Raw genomic sequence first — 18,934 nt, 5'->3', positions numbered from 1 at the left:
TCCTATTAGTTTTTATCTTACTTACTTGGTTGTAGTTAAAACGAGACCTTCGATGTGGCAAAATACAACCGATTGATTGAAATATAGATTTCCAATTTCACTGGCAAACTCAATCGGCTGCAGCTAATAACAAATATGTGTGCAATGCCATCAGTCGCTTTTAATTTGTTCGCCGACGTAATTGACCCCATTGGGTCGGACGAAGGGACGGCGGAGAACATATACCTCTCTCTCATCAGCGCGCCGTTTCATCCCGGGCTTGCAGCAGTGATAAATATTTCAGCATCGACTTGATGTTGTTTGCATATTAAATTATACGGCCGGCGATACCACATAAACCACCACGGCGCGGCGGCGGCATAATTTCAGCTGCTGCCTCGGCCAGTGGCGCGGTCGCTTTTCAGCAGATTGCCAACAAAAAGCTCCACACGGGTAAACAACGTCGACTAAGAGGACTGATGAATTATTTACGAATTAATTGCCGGTGTTTGCGGATTCACCGTGTTTTTTCCCTAAAGTTTTTGGCAACGCAGCGTTTTCCATTATTGACATAAATTGTTTAATTTTGTTAAAATTTGGCAGACAAGCAGGATATTTTGGTGCTTTTTATTAATTTAAATAATTAAATGGTTTCCCCGAACTTCTCACTTAAGGTAAATTTTTAAATTGTGATTGCTTTTTACATTAATTGATGCCAAACTAAAAACGTTAAAGAGGGGGAAACTAATTTTTGCTCTAAATTTGCAAAATCTCCGTAAATAAATGTAAAGGAAATTTTAACGAGGAGAAAAGAACTCAAAGAAATCCTGTTTAGGAACAGATTTGACTCAAGAGTAGAGCAATGAGGCTGATTTGACTTAAAGAAAAGCCCCTCCTTAAATAATTTAATTTAAAAATAATAAACAAAAATCAAAGAAAGTTCTGAATGTTTGGATTCCTTTGAAGATTAAATAAAATTTGCTATTGAAACCGAATCCTATCTCAGTCCAATATCACAAATGGAAGAAGAGATCCATCAATTGCGAGTCGCGATTGTCGTTTGTTTGCGTAACACGCTTCGATTACATTCACTGCCGAATCCGCACGACATGACGCACTCACTCAGTCACCGAGAGTGAACCGCCGCGGTCTGCGTGTGTGCTGGGCTGCCGATCTATCTATCCGCCCTGACGGCCTTCATTAATCATCTGATGAATAATCGACAAGCAAATCGACCAACAAATATATATACGTGGCATGGCTTTTTGTTTCAATTATTAATGCAGCGAGTGGCGCCGAAATTGTTGCTCGGCGTTATATCCGCAGCAACAGGGCGGCATTATCAAATTAACGAGCCGCGTTTGGGCTTATTCCACTGATTTGCTCCTTTGATTTAGTGCACGTTTGAGCGAAAACCAACGCCATTGTTAATTAATTGGTCTCCGGCTTGATTATAATTAATGGACTAAAATGCGCGTCAACAAGCATGCAAAATTCATACTCCCGGCAAATACTTAAATTCAAATTGGCTTAAACTAGAGCTCATTAAAAAACACAAAAATTAATTATGCAAAAATAATTTAACTCTTAATAAAATAAAAATAGTTTAAAATATTAAATTAAAACCCTCATAAAATAAATTTGGCACCAAATGCGGTGAAATTTGGAACTACAATTTATTAATTCTTTATTTTTATTATCTTATTTAATTTTTATTTAATGTTGTTTTCAAATTTCCAATTGAAGAATGAGTTTGATCTCTCCATAATTCTGCCACTCTTTTACTCAAAACCACGTGATTCTCTTTCCTCAAGTTACGGTGTAATTTTCTCACAAACGACGACAAATTCACTTAAAACTTTTATGACTCACACGAAGGAATAAAACGGGCACGTTTTTCAACAAGTCTCACTTTGCGTGCTTTTGCAGCTCACAAAACGAAATCCTCTCCACTTTTTTTTTTCATGCATACATAAAAAAAAAACGCATTTTTATATCTCTCGTCGGAAGGAATCTCTAGCATTGCATATAAATTTCACAGACTCGAGCGTGCAGAAAATGAGGAGCTGGCACGCTTTAAGATTCTGCAAGTGCAAGGGAGAGATGGGGTTAAATAAATTTGAACGCAGTCCAAGCGCTTAACCCCGATTGTGCAAATCAAAAATAAATCAAGTGGCGTTTAGGTGTGCGTTTGTCTTTTTTTTTCTAAGTGCCGAGACGGAAATTTGCAGAGCGCTGGTTTATAGTTTGTGCAAATTTCGTCCTACATTTATGTAAAATATGATCCGCAGCCGGTCGTTATTCATGCGGACCCAGATACAGCACTCACAAACAGACTAAACTCGGAATTATTCCGCTTGCTCCGCCACTTTATGTAAAAATGAGACGTTTAATGGTGTCGGACGAATGTGTGTTTTTATTGTGGCGCCGCCGCCGCCGCTGCTTCGTCTTCATAATAAAACAGGACCAGAGCTTGTGGACAATAAAGTAGGCGCCGCTGTTATGCTGCATGCATAATATCGCATTACCCCGGTGGAGCTTTCGCATCTGCGCGTTCTGGAAATTCGACACACACACACACAAGACGACAGCCGCCCCGGAGCTGAATTTCAAGGGGTCTCTTAATGAAACTTGAAACTGGCAATTTTCTTATACTAGAGTCTTGCCCTCTTAACATTGTTTAATTGGCCAATTTGGTAATTAAATTTTTCGGCACTAAATACTTCACTTTGAAGCTCAGTTTTTGAAGGAAATTAGATTTTGGAATTTCAAATTGCCCTTATTTTAAAGTGAAACTCAAATCTTTGATCTCCAAATTGATCCCTTTTAAGGAAAAAATGGAAGAAATTTTTGAGCAAGTTTGATTGCTGAAATATTCTCTTCTTATGGTTCAATTTCTATTCTCAAGTCGATTTCCGTACTTAAAATTTATATTTATATAGAGACCTTCAGACAAAAAGTTAACCCTGCGCAGCCACTTTATTTTACTGATCATTAAATCAACAATCGAGGAAGGGTCCTATAGGAGAGGCAGCTGGGATGGCATTATTGGGGGGGACAAAATTTTGACTTTGGAAATTTATTCAGGTGTTAAAATTGACCTAAGAATTATTTGGGAAAAAAGAACAATCATAAATTTTGATCAAAAGAATTTTAAACAATTTTATTATAATTTATTTGTATTATTTAAATCAATTTTAGGGATTTATTTCCACCAACGAATTTTCCACAGTGCCGCTCTAGAAATAAAACAGATAAATTTGATGGAAAAGCAATGGTTCGCAGAGCTCGGTTTCTGCGCGACACATATCGTCTGCTTTTTTTATTCTCTGCGGAGTTTGTTTTTTACGGCGAGTGATCGGTTTCTGCGTTTTTATTTTACGGCCGCTAACGACGCAACGATGAATTCTCCTCCGCGTCTGCTGCTGGTGAAAGAAGAAGAAGAAGAAAAGCAGAAGTGTCACCTCGGAGCCGTAAATACATGCACAGAGCCACAGCTTGGCTGTAAAACGAATTGATGAGCGCGAGTGCGGCACCACGCTCGATCAATAAGCACTCGAAATTTGATACGATGAGAGTTTGGTGCAGAGGCGGCTGAATTTATTTTGCGCGTATCGCAGATGCAACGGCAGCTTATGCAAATATTTGGCCAGATGGTGCGCGTTAATCGGGCGAAAGAGCAGCCGCCGTTTGGAAATTTCTGTTGCACTTTCAAAGTTATAGATGTTGTGCTGCTCTCGAAAGTTTCAAATAAGAAATTCTTTGAAACTCGCTTACATCAAATTGTTCCATACTTTGGATTTTGAAATATTCAGGCTAAGAGATAATTCAGCGGAAAGTTATTAAAGTTATGCTTTGCAATGTATAATATTGTGATGAGGAAAGCAGTTTCAAACTTTAACGAAGCACTCAATTATTGAGGCAATATTTGATTTATCTGGAAGTACTTTGACTTACTTTATGATTTTGCGATATCAGCGATAATTATAATTAACTAACAACTTGTATCTTGACAATCTTGAGTGATCTGACTTTGAAAAGGCCAAATTATATAATGGGTTAGTTCTTCAATTGATTTTGTTGAATGGAGAATTAACATTATAATTATTTTAATTGTATGAATATTTTCATTTATTGTTTATAAATTAGAAAACAATCAGTATAAAGAATTCTAACAAAAATTTAATATTATAATGAAAAATGACTGGAAGTACAAGAAAAAGTATAAATTGCTTCAAAATGAGTTGGAAATGGCTGAACATGAATTTTGTTTATAAAAATAAAAATGAAAAAAAAAATAATAACCAAGATTATCCTTTTTGAATGTAATTCTTGATCAGAGTATTTTAATTTTAAATGTGACAATTATTCAGTTTCTGTTGTTTTTATTTTTCTTTCAGAAATAATAATTTAAAAATTGTCAAATTCAGATAAATGATTAAATTTTCTATGAGGGTTTTCCTCTAACCTAAATAAAATTCCAATCAATATTGGCCCGTTACGATTTCGGGCGAAATCTTCCGGTTCGGAATTCTCCGATAAGATTGATTGAAGCACCACACCGACAGCTGAATGTTGAATATGGTAAAGTGCAATCTGACCGAGGCGGATTGTTGCATTCTCCGCTTTCACAATGGCCATTATCGCGAGGCGCATAAGTTTACAGTAATCGTTTATCACAAGTGTGAGGATTCCTCTCGGCCATAAATCGCGCAGCACGATTGGCAGTGCAATTTAACCGGGCAGATAATAAAATTTAAAATTTCCCCCGCACGTCGCATTCATTTGTCAGGCCGAAATGATGAATGTCCCATTGTTGGTTTTTCTTTCTCTCTTTTTCGCCGCAGCCAGCCAAGCAGTTCCTGTTAGAAAATCTTCCAGATTTTTTTTTCGCTCATATTGGAAATTAAGCATGTCGGTGTGTAGGAAAAAAGGTACACAAAGGGGTCAAGTCGAGCTCAGCAAGGTTCGATTTTGTTTTGTGACCGGCGGCTAACTGTACTGAATATTGAATCTTCACGTTTCTTCGCAACAATGGCTGCCGAACGGCCGGCCGGCCGGCGTGCGATAAATAATGCATAATCGGTGTGTGTTGCTGGCCGCGACTGACAATATATGACCTCAGGTGTGGCGCAAAAAAGCGATAAGGTCGATAATCGAACTTGAAGGAGGTCGACAGAGGTGATATGTACCGACTCCCGAGTGAGAAATGGTCAACATTCTTCACTTGGTCAGCTCAGAGATAAAATATTTCCACTTGAGAAAAATTCAAATAACCGGTTGTTGTTCGTGCAACTTAAAAAAACAATAATAATTCCACTTTAAGTGTTAAACAATTATTATTATTGGGGATTATACTCCAAATTTTAATAAATGTTGTATTTTTTTATTATAAAGTTTAAATAATGGAATAATAAAATTCACAATGGAAACTATGGCAATCAAATTTGAAAAGAAACTTATAGAGAAAAGATGGGAATTTTCTAGAAATTTTTAAATAATATAATTGTTTATTTATAAATTGGTTTTTCCATAGCTCTTTTAAATTAAAGAACAAATTTGCCACATCAAAAAGTTCAAAATTTATTTATTTTAATCTCTTTTATTTTAATATGCAATAATTCAAAAGTGATTTCCACTGATTAATCTCTTATAATCATCCAAAAGAGCTTGATTTATAACAAAAAATATATCCGCTCGTTTTCGGCCAATTTTGTACTTTAGCGATTAGCGAACGAGCCAGGATTTGGCCGTCTTTGGAGGCGAGGATAAAAAATATAGACGCTTCTGCGAGAGGATTAAAAAATCATCAGGGATATTAGACGCTGGCAGGGAGCGACGGACCAATTACTTGCATTTTTTTGCCCTCAGCGCAGCACCCCACCGTCGCAATTGCCTCCAATTACGAGACGGGCCCGAGTGGCCTCTGCTGTAATTTTTTGCTCTCCCTAGCTGCGTCATGTCTGGTGTTTTGCGACAAAACAAAGAAAGAGAAAGGCGGAGATATTATTATAACAGCATTTGCGTGTGGCCTGCAGCTCTCGGCTTTAATTTCGTTCGGCCTCATCTGATTACCTTTCCCACTTTGCGGGGCTTCTCGTCATTTTCTTTCCTCGCTTCCGCCCCCGCGTTTTGGGAACTTCCTCTCTCCGAGCAAGTTTAATTTCATACTTCTGCCATTGTTGGTAATTCAACCCCTTCCCTCGACGCAAAACCGAGCAAAATGCGGCGGGGGCGGAAGCGGTGGCTTTTGTTTGCTCCATCAACTCGGTGCCACCTGCCTGCTGTTGGCAGAAATTTCGGAATGAAGCGTTGATTTGGCAGCACCAAAGAGACTTCATTATTCAGAGATTCAAATAATCTTTTTCATTATTATATAAAATTAAAAGATTTGAAGAAAAACCTGGAATGCTGACAGATTTGATTTTGATAGAATTGATATTATTTAATTGAGGTTGAAATATATATATATATAATTTTGCTTCAAAAATTCCAAATAAATCAAACAATACATAGAAATAATAAAAAATTATTAATATTTGTAGATAAATTCTAGTAAGATATAATAATAATTTAAAAATTAAAAATAAAAAACAAATTTGCAAAGAAATCGGTTTTAAAAAATATTTGCAATAAATAAAATAAAATTTTTAATAATAAAATTATGGTTAAAATAAAATGGATTCACTTGAAGTAAAAATCTAAAGCCCAAGTCGGTTTTGAATTATTTTCTGTGTGAATAACTAAATTATTTACAGTCTCAAATTTACTAAAATTATGGGAAATTTGCTCCATTTTATATCATTTTCCCTTATTTTTTATTTACGTAAAACGCACCGGATATTCTTTCCGCGCCCCAATCAACCCTTTCTGCTGTGCACACAATTTTCTCCCACGCTTCACATCCATGCCGTGAGTGTGTTTGTGCACCATCGCACGGTGGTCCGAGGGGGTTCTCGTTGCTAGGGGTTGCCTTCGCCATGTTACATACCCTCTCGCGCGGTGTTTATAGTCAAAATAACCCCCGGACGTTGGGAATATGTGCTGATGAAGCTGATGATGATGTCTTGTTTGTGTTCGCGTGGATGATTCATCATCACGTTAATCCGCCGGAGAGAGAGAAAGCAGAAATTTCCAGCGTCCAGCGCAGCACAATTCAAATCCGGGCGCTCTCTCGGGGCTGCTCGCGCTTAATTAGCAACCCGCGCAATCTCATTCCACCGCCTCTTGTTTTGTTTTTTCAAATGGACTGTTTTATTTTGATTCTCGGAAAAGTAATCAAGTTTTGCGGTTATATTAATTAAGGCTGAATCAATCAAACTTATACAAATATATACACATGTGCGTGGTTAGAATGGGGTTGAGAGCAATTAATGTGGTGTTTGAAATCAGATGATCAAAGCGTTTGATGTTAGTTTAAGTAATTGACATCGAGTGCTATTTGGTTGTGATATTATTCACTGATTCCAGTCTGATGATGGAAACGTTGCACCAATAAATAGGCTTTTGATTGGAAATTGGAAATGATCTGCCTCTTCATTGTTGAAATGATATGTTATGAGGACCTTAATTGTTTCAAAGTTTAAATTGCTCACTTGATAATTGGTTTAGCTGTCAAATTAAATTAGAAATTTCAAAATATAATTTCAGGTGGGGAATCTATGAGTTAATTTTCTGCAGGAAAAAATTTATCTAAATAAAATAAAATAAAAGGATTTAATTCAGTTAAGTTTTCAAATTTTTTAATAATAACTCAAGAATTGAAGTAGGAACTGCGCCATATATGAAAAAAGTAGAAATTTTAGGCCTCTGCTCGGACACACGCGAACTTTCAATTTGTCTCCGCGCCGACGTGATGCATGCACGGGAAAAACGAAATTATCAATTAAAAATAATTAACCCCCTCGGGGCTTCATTTCGCGAGTCTCTTTCTCTCTCCAACTCCATTTTACTCCGGCCGTGCATGTTGGATTATTGCGCCAACCACTTCGATTGTGTAAAATAATGAAAGTGTAGAGCGCCTCGCCTTAATCCAAACAAATTGCAACGGAATATTATAAAATGCAAATGCACACTTCTCGCGACACACAAGCACGTGAAACAAAATAATTAATCCGCGTTTCAATTGCACTCGGCACGCTTTCATTTCATTTGCTGAAAACAGAAAAATTCAAGGGCTCCCGACTTTTGAGATTTTTTGCAGCGTAATTGAAAAATTTAAAATGCAGAAAAGCTCATTAGAGTTTATATAAATTCTGGAGTAATGTAAATTAATGAGCTTTGTGTTAAAAAATAAATGCAAATTTTATTGAAAAATATTCAACAATTACATGCAAAAATTGAAGGAGGGCTGAAGCAAGTCTTGTACACATTTGAAAAAAGGAAAATCCAAGTCAACGATGAAAATTTTGATCAAATTTATTTTGAAGTAGAAATTTCAGTGAACGGAATTGAATAATGAAAATTTTTGATAAGGTTTTTCTGTTAAAAAATTTCATGGACTCCATATTTGCAGTAAAATCAAATGTTAACAACAATAGGAGCTATTTTTGGCAATTTTCAGATAATCATTTTGAATTTCAAGACTATTGCAATGAGGAGCTAGTTCGATAGGCCAAAAGAGTCCCCCCACCACATTTCTCATGAATCTTTCGGTTTCTGATTTGATTTATTTTCTTGACTCTTTTTGAAGTTTTTCATTTTGCAAAACAACAAATCAATAAACCAATTTGGGCTATAATTAAGCGCAATTCCGATCAATTGAAAAGACCTCCGAGTGGTAATGACGCCAGCTGCAAAAAATAGAATTGATTGCTCCAAATTGGTCAGCGCCGGCCTCGAACATCCACAAATTCTTTTCCTCCACTTTAAATTTTCGCGACCTTCCTCTCTTGAAACGATATGACTGTATTTTTTTTTTTGCGAAGGATGAGCAAACTGCACATAAATAAAACAAAGCAGCTCGTTTGTGCTCTTGCTCCGTATTTTTTGCGACAAACGCGCGCACAAGCTGCGGCGGACGCGACCGACCGACGAATCTCTTTTCTGCGCTCCTACCAATACCAGTTTCCAAGGTCGCAGATGGAGAAGAAAGAAAAATAAATCGGCCGCATCTGGGCGAGGGAATATAATGCGCTCATGATGTATGGCGAAATTAAATTAGAACAAATCACCGTGCCGCTTTTGAAGTTCAACAATGGGTCCTGCGCGATTTTGTACGCACTGCATTGTGAGAATGAAAGAGTACCGGGCCCGAGGTCGTCGCAGCAAATTTTCTGTCATTCGATCCGACGCGCCGAATTGAGGAATGAGGTTGGCTGTTTGCGCAGGAATTCAATTAACTCTTGATAAAAAAAAAAAAAATACAAAAAGAGGGCCAACACATGTAAGTGAATCTGCCTGACAACGAGATTGAATTATAAATTGAATGAAATAAATTTTTTGAGATTGAGATTATTAATTGTTGTGTCTAATGTACATCGAACGAAAATTCGCATTTTAGCAATTACTAATTTTCATATCATGTCATCATGTCCTAACTTTAGATTCATATAAAATTAAAATAGAATTAAAATAAATAAAAATTAAAATAGAAAAAAGATAAAATGTTCCAACAATCAATTTTTTTTTAAATTATTGAATTATTTTAATAAATGGCATTTAGTTCATTAATATTTTATACTGATTAAATTAAATTTTAAATTTTTCTTTAATAAATATTCTTAAAATTATTTATTATGGTTTCATTTTTATTCGTTCATTGCTACAAATGTAGACAAATGAACAATAATTAAAAAAAGTATATTTAATTTTTATTCATTTGATTCATTTTTTGGCTTCTATTTATTAATCATCTGGGTAGATTTGCAAGTCCCTCCTTTTGTCTTGTTTTGCACGTGAATAAAATTACAGCTCTGAGAAATCGACTCCACCCTGTTATACGCTCAAATCTGCCGCGTTATCAATCACGGTTCCAATTACCATGCAAGTAATGAATTTCATGGCTGGCTTGTGACAAAGGAAACCGCACCGAGCCATGCATGCAGTTCTGCCTTTTCGCTCGGGCTCTTTGCCTTGCTTGCCTCGCGGAGTCAGATATTTAATCAGCCGCCGCTCAAAAAGAGCCCACATTGCAGTTTCAATTAAAAAGCCATTAATCCAATATGCCCGCGTGCGAGAGAGCTGGGCTGATGCCTGTAGCAACGTCACCGATTCCGGCGCGTTTGATTAAATTTATTGATTGCGCGCCTCGAACGCTGCAAAAGGGCGAATTAGCGACGATTTGTTTCTGTTGGAAATTTGCACGAGCGAATTTTTTAAGCTGCTTATTTGAACTGTGAGCAACGATGTACATTAATTGATGAAAGGATTTATTAAAAAATATAAATCAAAGGAAAAAAACAATATTTTCTAGAAATAATGAAAAAATAGTAATAATATATATCTAATCTTCCCATTCAGATATTCTAAAATTCTAAAATAATATCTAATTAACCCTTTCAATATGAGCAAAAAAATAAAGAAATAAAAATGGTTCTACTTGATGAAATTATTTGATCCTTAAATGTTTTTTTTAATATAAAAAACAAAATAATAAAATTTTATGATTTAATAAATTAATTAGATCTGCAAGAAAATATTTTTGGTTTCGCTAGTTCTGGTTGCGTTTTCTAACAAAAAAATTTTTCAAATGAATCATTAGTTGTAATGGAACAAATAATTATCAATATCAACAATTATTATGCAAAAAGTATTTTCCTCCCATTTTTCTCTTCAATTTGCAATTTTTGTGTAATTTCTATTGCAAATTTGATTAGTGAAGCAAATTTCCAGCCAATTTTTCTCTGGATTGTTGCGATACACTTGTGTTTGAAATAAATGCGAGTGAGAGGTTGTGATCTGGGCTGGTGGAAGAAGAGCGGCCTGAGAGCAGTGATCGGCTCTTCGGCGCTGACGTTGTCTCTTTTCTTGGCCTTGGAGGCTGCGTTGGTTCGGCTCGGCTCGCCTCTGCGCTGCTTTTATGTGAGCTTGTCTGCTCGCTACATTGACCCTTCAGAAGGCTTTAATGTTGTTGTAGTATTATTATGGTGCCCGGCTGGTTACATATCTCAGGCGGGCCTCGCCGCTCTGTAATATATTCCGTAACGCTGTGTGTGCCGTGCTAAATTATTTCAAAAAGCAAAAGCGGTTTTCAGATGGAGATTGCCCCGGCCACTTTTATACATCTAAACGCGCTCGACTTCTCTTTTTTATTTTTATTATTGCGGCCCAATAAAAAGATTTTCTGCAGCCCGAGGAGGATTTCGCGACAGTTGACGCTTTTCTTTTGAATGGCCCCGACAATTTTATTCCTCGCCCTTTTTTTCGTACTTTTTCTTATCGCCGCGAGTCCGTGCGTGCCATTCGAATAAAAACAGTGGTGCTGCCCCGAAGAGCGGGAGATGAGTTTTTCGTGTTCGACGCCACTATCCATAAACTTTGCAATTTAGAGTTCTTTGTTTCTTTCTGCGTTGTCTTTTTCTTTTTTTCTTTCGGCCGAGAGAAAGAAGAAGCCGCGCGCATGAATATTCCAGCGAATTCTTGCATTAATCCGGCATAACAAGGGAAAAATAAAAACCAGCAGGGCGCAATTTTCTGCAAATTTTCGTCCATAATAGTGAATATAAAAAAAGGACTTAGACAGAGCTTTTTCCCAACGTCTGATATGCAAAATTGATAGAGGTACGCATTTTAAAACCTCTTTACAGCTAATTATCCATTGTGCCTAGTCATCAAGTGGCAATTAGGAGAATCCAAGCAAGCCTGTTTACTGCTAGAAGTGCCTTGAGAGGAATAAATTTTCAAAATGAAAAAGATAGAAATTTTGTTAGCACAAAAATCACGACTAAATAAAATTTATAATAAATATTAAATTTAAATTACATTTATAGTTCAGAATTGAAATTATTGCGTCAAACAAAATTGAAATTAAAATTTCGACTGAAACATGAATTTACACCTAAATTTGAGATTAAATTTTCAACAATTTTAAATCCTTGAATAGATAATTATAAAGTTGATTAATATTTTAATTTCTTTACTGATCAAAATATTTCAAATTTAGTTTGCCTATAGGGCAAGTTTGTAATGAATTTAAATATTTACTTGGAATCTCATTTAATTTAGACATTGAAATACTTCATGGTTTTTTTTTATGACTTTTTTTACTTTTTATGTAGAATTTCAATTTTTAAAATTTTTATATCTTTTTAGATTGGTGGGCATTACTCGATTTCTTTTCAGCTTCTGAAGTAAATCAACCTGCCCACGGGGCATTTCACGCCAGACGCGCACCGAGCGTTGCCCAACTCACATTTTTAGTGCACAACGCGCGTTATCATTTATTTCTCATCCGAGAGCATATCTTCTCCGCTCGCTTAGGCACGGATTCGAAAAGCGTAAAAGGTGTGTAAAAGCAAAAGCTGTTAACTCTCGCATATGGGAGAGAAGCCAGCGACCGTGCATGAGTTGACAAAAAAGTTCCATCAGCATGATGTGTCGCTTCTTCTTTCGGTGCATTTCACTCTGGCTCAGTCGGTCGGTCGGACGGTATGTTTGAAAAATTTCATGCCTCTTTGAAGCCGAAAATTAGTCGCTGTTGGTAGAAATGGCAGAGAGGAAACCGCAGCCGTGCAGATTTGAAGAGCATCGCAAATTTGACTTGACGTTCAACAACATACCTTAAGGTTGTATAAAAATAATTAGCAAACTGATTTAAATTGAAACGGAAAAAATGGAAAGCAATTTTATGAAGAAAAAAAACTGTTTTTTTTTACAGTAGATTTTTGATAGTTTTTTTTTTACTGGTGATGAAATGAGCTCGATTAAATTTAATGGCCACGTAATTAATAAATAATTTTCATTTCCTCTCTCTCTTTCATCTATCTCTGGCTCTTTTCATCAAGAACGACTTTTAATTATCAAAAGCTCGCGCTTGACCCGCGGTGGGAGCCTCGGCGGTTAAACATTCCTTTTGTTCGCAACAATTAAAAGATGTTTCACCGGCCCTCTACCCTCGAGTGACTCTCTTTCTTATATTATTTTCTCGCTGACAATGCACAATGAGAAAAAGCTTCATGACTGACTGACTCACTTTGTGATGCACCATCGGTGGAGCTGGGTGGCTTTTTCAATTAGACCCACCGATGGCCGGTTTGAATATATGTATAAAAGCCACCCTTTCTTTCTTTCATCATATCTCAATAAGTGGCATGCTTTCCGACTTATCATGCATAATCCTTTAGAGGAGAAAAACCGAACGAAAGGAAACTCAACAGGCTCATGAGAGACGGGCGGGCGGGCATTCCTTTTCGTAGTTTAACCTTGGTCCATCGCAGACCGACTAAAAGGATACTTGATAAATGACTGTCGAGCCTTTTAAGCAGCATTTATAAAGGTTATTAATAAACCTCAAGAGTATGTATACCTGGTCAAAAGGGTCTCGGCTTTCCCACCTCGACGGCCAGATACATTCTGTGCCAACTTTGGGCCTAAAATTCTCACCAGTAGATTTTTCTAAATATTTTAAAACTTTTGTAATTTTCTTGTATTTTTTGTTATAAAAAAAAAATGAGCATAATTTTGCATATTTTTTTTTATACTTGCAATGAATGTTAGGCTAATATAATGGTTTTTTTTTAAATCTATTTATGCTTGAATTAAATTCTTAAGTAACTTACAGTTTTTCTATAAGTCTCTTCTTATTTCCTTGATCCGCCTTGATCTTCATCTATATAAACAGTTTCTCATTTCTTTCAAATTTTATATTCACAATTTTTAATTTTTATTTTAAAAATTCAGAATTAAAATAAAGCTTTAGAGATAACATTTTATTGATTTTTTTGCAAGAATTATGCTATTAATTATTAACTTTAATTATTATTAGAATATAAGAAACTTTAAGTTTTTACCAAAGCTTTTTCTTGTTTTAAAATTCCTAAATAGAGAAAACCTGCTGTCCGTAAACAATGGGAAAGCTATAAAGTCGGTGATTTTATCCATTTTTATTAATAAAATTCTTTCCATTTTTCAACTGCTGCGGTTAATTTACTCTTTTACGATTTTTTAAGCACAAAATTTTACGACTTGTTCTCTCTTAAATAAATCAAAGCTTTCCTGCCAAACAATTCATTACCTTCAAATTTTTATAGCTCTTTATTTCCTGTAAATCTACTCCCCGTCTGAGAATTTTATTGTCATCCGTTAAGCAAAGAGCATTTGATTAATATTTTTTCCCTTTCCGATTCACACCTTCTCCGCTCGGTCTTTTTAATTCGTCTCCAGCGGTGCACGACTGCGAAAATCGTGATTCGCACGCTCGCTTTTTGCGCCTCCCCGCCGTACCGAGCCATTCGCAATTGTCGAAGGCGCAAAAAACGGCCGCGAGAGAGGAAAATTATTTTATATACAACAACATTGTATGGCCGGGTCACCGCTCGACCGAGGAGACGAGACCGCCGCGAAAACATTCATGCATGCAGATCCTTGTTTTTGATAATGAGCTATGCACACACACTCATGGCATATTCGAATATGGAATCTCCTCCTCTTCCTCCCAGGTCGTGCCTCCCGCTCTTTCCGAACGAATTGTTTTATATTATATTTGTTTCTTCTTGATGGGTGGCGCGCATAACATTATAAACTAGAACGCGCCAGCTGCGCCCATACGCTTCTCATACAAACACTGCACGAAATTGAAATTTATAATATCGCTGGCAATTAGAGTGAGATCAGATGCTGATTATTATTTAAACAGCGGCCGTAAAATTATCATTATTATTGCTCCCGCTGCTTTTCTCTCTCCCAGCAGCGCAGTTTTGAATTTTTATGGCTCAGGCACATCCACGTTCCCATCCCGAACACGTGATTTGAATTGTTTTTGATTTTAAAATGAAAGAATATTCTATCAAAAATCTGGCTGGGCGGCATTTGATTGGGAGATAAGATATTGTTCTCCAATTTCTTATAATTAAAACTTTCACCGGTTTGAATAAATTTTTTTCGTACAATTGGATGGAGAAACAACAATTTTTTTTTTTTTTTTTTTTGCTTTTGTTGGCTTTATTAACATTAAAACTGAATAATTTAAGGTCAAATTATTCATTCAAAATTAATTTTTTGTGACTAATTTCACAATTTTTTTCTTTCATACTTAATTTTTATGAAAACTGTCATAATAATTTTTTTGAACATTTTTTTTCAATTTTTGTATTCAAATTTTTCGTTTTGTTTCCAAATCTCCCAAATAGGGGGCCACACAAATTAATGCACCTTCTTTACTCGGAACACACGCCGCTTCCGCTATTTCCTCGCAGCTATGCCGGTGGCCTCGGCTGGGAGCGAAATAAAATAATAAAACGTGTTCAAAGTGTAATTAGCTGGAGCATAGTGTTGCCAATTATCGCTAATGGAGTGCATTTCAAATACACACACGGCAGCCGCACGGCTTCCTCTTCTAATGACCTGATGCGTGGCCCGATAAGACCGACGCCGAACTCGAGAGCTAGAAGACCACTTTTGACACAACTGCCGAAACGGAATGCGAATTGAATTTGAATAATTAATTGCGAGTCCCTGAGAGGATCCATTAGTGGATAGTTTTTTCTTTTTAATTCCAGATGAGAAGGAAAGAACGAAAGATTTTTCGGTCGGGAATTATATTTCAAAAGAAGGCGCACCTGCCAGGTTTTTTTTTACAATTTAAATTATTCATTTGGGGAAAATCAAGATACGTCGCGGATCTCGCCTGTCTCCACTTGTGTAGATTATTAAAAATGTAAATTTCATCCGCGGAGGTACATTATGTATATTAAAAGTGCGTGTGTTTCTCCTTTGTTTTTCAATTAGCTGAATCCATATTTATATATGTATAGGTAAGAGAGGATGCGAAATTAGCATAACACATCATAATAAGCAACCGTGAATATCGTTTTTGTACGAGGAGCGATTTTTATCTGTGTGAAATAATTTCTAGTCATAAATTTTAAATATCAGTGTAAAAAATTGATTTAAAATTGTAGGAATATATTATATTAAATTTCTATTAGGTCTAAAAAACCTGCAATTTTGGAGTTTCTTAATTTTTGATTTTTTTTAAGATATAATTTTTTGTGCTATTTAACCTTATTTCTCTGCAACAACTATTTTATAATTTTCAGCATTTCTTTTATCTTCCGTACAAATTAATAGATTTAATTTAGGCCCAAATAAAGTAAAAAGGTAATTATTTGGTACTCACCCCTGCAGCGGGACAGCGTCCGTCGAGGACAGGCCCAGAAATGTATCCCAAATTCCTGTCGGTGACGCTGCCGTTGAAGCACATGTGGATGTTCTCGTTGAATTTGGTCTCGATGCTGCTCAAACTGAACACACACATGGCCGACTTGGCCTGCGGCTCGCTGGTGCTGCCCTTGCTGGGACCGAAAACGGCCACCAGCACCAGGGTGTCTGGATCCAGGCCAAAACTGGCGGCCAGGTCAGCGCCGGCGCGTGTCACCTTCGCGTCCTGCACCAGGTTGTAGATGAGGCCGCCGTCCTGCGACTGACACTGCAGGGTCACTTCGGTGTAGCTGTCGTAGTTGGCGTCGGTGATGCAAGTGCGCGCCAGACGCGTCACGTAGCCGTCCTCCTGGCCCGGAAGATGCGACTTCTTCTGCACGATCACAAAGTACGAATAGTCGCTTGCGTTGAAGCCGTAAACGTATCTGCAAAAATAAATAAGAGTAAATCAAAGTTTGAAAATATAAAAAAACTGTTTCTTATCCTTCATTAAACTTAAATTTTTTATATCTTTTTCGCTATATTCCTCAATAATAATTATAAAATATTTAATTATGATTGAAAAAACGAACCAGTTTTTTTTATAACTCGGATGTATAAGCAAAATTCGATCTAGTGGAGTTCAATATTTAAAATTTTGGCAACAATTTAACCTTCATTGTGATTTCTATCACATTTAAAATCAAACTGCTTGTGCTGCCATCTGCAGTCTGTGACTGAAAAATTTCAATTTCTGATTATTTTTTGTACTCACTTGATTAAAAAGTGGTCTCTGTACTTCACATCGATCTCTAAGCTGGACTTCCTGGAGAAGGTGTCTTCAGTGAGGCTCAGATTGTACAATTCTCTGCTGGCGATGGCAGGCACATCGTGTCTGTATTCTCCGTTGTTGGTGAAGGTGGTGCCAATGTAGAGCACGTTGGAAGCGCCCCACGGGTTGTACTTTTCGGGCCCGATGAACGCGAACGTGGAAAGGTGCTCGTCGTTGGCCGCAATGCTCTTGGCCACGAACTCAGGCTCCCTAGACAAGTTGGAGACCAGGTACTTCTGGCAGGCACCCTGTTTGACCGAACCGCACGCGATGAGGGTGCCCCTGTCGTAGTCGAGCACCAGGATTTTGTTGAAGTTGTCCGTCAACTTTGTTTCAATGTCAGTCGAAGTGCAGCCGGAAGCGTGGCATTGCACGTTGTCCTCGTGAGGACCTGTGTGCACCACGACATCCTGGTGCAGATCCTTGCCGTCAAGCTGCACCAGGCGGTTGGTGCCGGCCGCGAACACCCTGCCCGTCGCCCTGTGCACCACCATGTGCGAGAAGCGCGTCGGGGCGTCGTCTTTGCCCCCGCTTGAAGGGTACTGGGCGTAAACGTGACGCACCGGCGGTGGTGGCGGCGGCATTGGCGGGTGCGTCGTGGCGGCGCTAGTGTCGCCGACCGTTGGAGGCCACCACGTGGTCAGCAGGAAGCCCAGCACGAGCAGCAGCCGCGGCGGCGGCGGCGCTGACGCTGGGCGGTTCAGGCGGCGCGCAGCCATCTTGTGTAGTGCGGACGAAATTTCGACTCCTATTTCACCTGTGAACAAAAGAAGAAGAAAGTTTAAAAAAGTTGCAACACCAAATGAAAATGTTTTCAATATGAATAAACTAGAATAAATTTAAGTTGCTAAAAACTTAAATTGCAAAAAAAAAATTTTCATTAAGGAAGCTTTGTTATAGCTTAAACAGATTTAATATCGTGATAAAATGACAATTTATTCTAAAATAATTATTGATTTTTAAGAGAATAGAAAATCCAGATTTAAAATCCTTTAAAAACATCAATATTTGAACATAAGTGAACAAAAAATTTGGAGAAAATAATACAATAAAGATGTATTAAAATTCATTCCTAAAACTTATAATAAAGGAATCAACTGATATATTAAAATGAAATTTACTCCAATTTTTGCGAGGAAATTTTAAATAAGAAATTTGCAAAAGAACTTATTGGAATTTACTGTAATTCTTATGATTTTTTTTTTAACATTTTAATGCTTTATATTGATCACGACCCCTATGGGGATTCTCTTTTGATTGACGTATTAATTTTGTTTTTCACTTGGATGATCGCCGTCGGGCGCTGCCGCCCTCAAATACAAGGAAGCAGCAGTGCGAATTTGTTTATGAACTCTCGCATTTCACTGCAGGGCTGCTTGTTAAAATAAAATTACCGCGGCGTGAAGTGAAAATGCGTATCATTAAATCGGTACGGTGCAAGAGAAGGCAAAAGTCAAGAGCAGAAAGATACATCAAAAGTGTATATCTCATTTCAGCACGGCGCCGCTGTATATATGTATAACACAATAAAGCGAGAGAGGAGGGTGCGATTTTCGCCCGGCCAGCCGAGCAGAAGTCATTTTGCTCAAACGAAGCCAATTTTCGCGTCGGATTGCGAGAGTGAGCGAGGCGAAAATGCCAAGAGCAAAAGCGACGGCTGGTGAATCGTCAAAAATGCTTATCAGCGCGTTATTCATTAGAAAGAAACGTACAGCCGGGGTTTTTTTTTCTTTGAAAATTCGCAGCTCTCTCACGACGGAGTCTGCAAAAACAAGAATAAGAGCTGTAGACAAGGGCACGCCTGGCTGCTCTCGCAGAAATCCTTCT

At 37.4% G+C, this 18,934-nt stretch overlaps 1 protein-coding gene across 7 annotated transcripts in view; it reads right to left on the bottom strand.

The window, feature by feature from the left end:
- LOC132193187 (plexin-B) overlaps positions 1-18,934 on the bottom strand; it is a 98,729-nt gene that overhangs the window by 61,759 nt on the left and 18,036 nt on the right. For all 7 annotated transcript variants that reach the window (XM_059613657.1, XM_059613663.1, XM_059613658.1 and 4 more), the window contains exons 2-3: positions 17,051-17,864; positions 16,256-16,721 (exon numbers count right to left, since the gene is read on the bottom strand). In XM_059613657.1, the coding sequence (XP_059469640.1) occupies positions 16,256-16,721; positions 17,051-17,826 (1,242 nt within the window). In that variant the 5' untranslated portion in view covers positions 17,827-17,864. The remainder of the gene's footprint in view (positions 1-16,255; positions 16,722-17,050; positions 17,865-18,934) is intronic.

The sequence above is a fragment of the Neocloeon triangulifer genome, unplaced genomic scaffold (assembly GCF_031216515.1).
Source record: "Neocloeon triangulifer isolate White Clay Creek 2 clone unplaced genomic scaffold, ASM3121651v1 ptg000003l, whole genome shotgun sequence".
NCBI classification, from domain to species: Eukaryota; Metazoa; Arthropoda; class Insecta; order Ephemeroptera; family Baetidae; genus Neocloeon; species Neocloeon triangulifer.
This window is presented reverse-complemented; position numbering and strand designations above follow the sequence as displayed.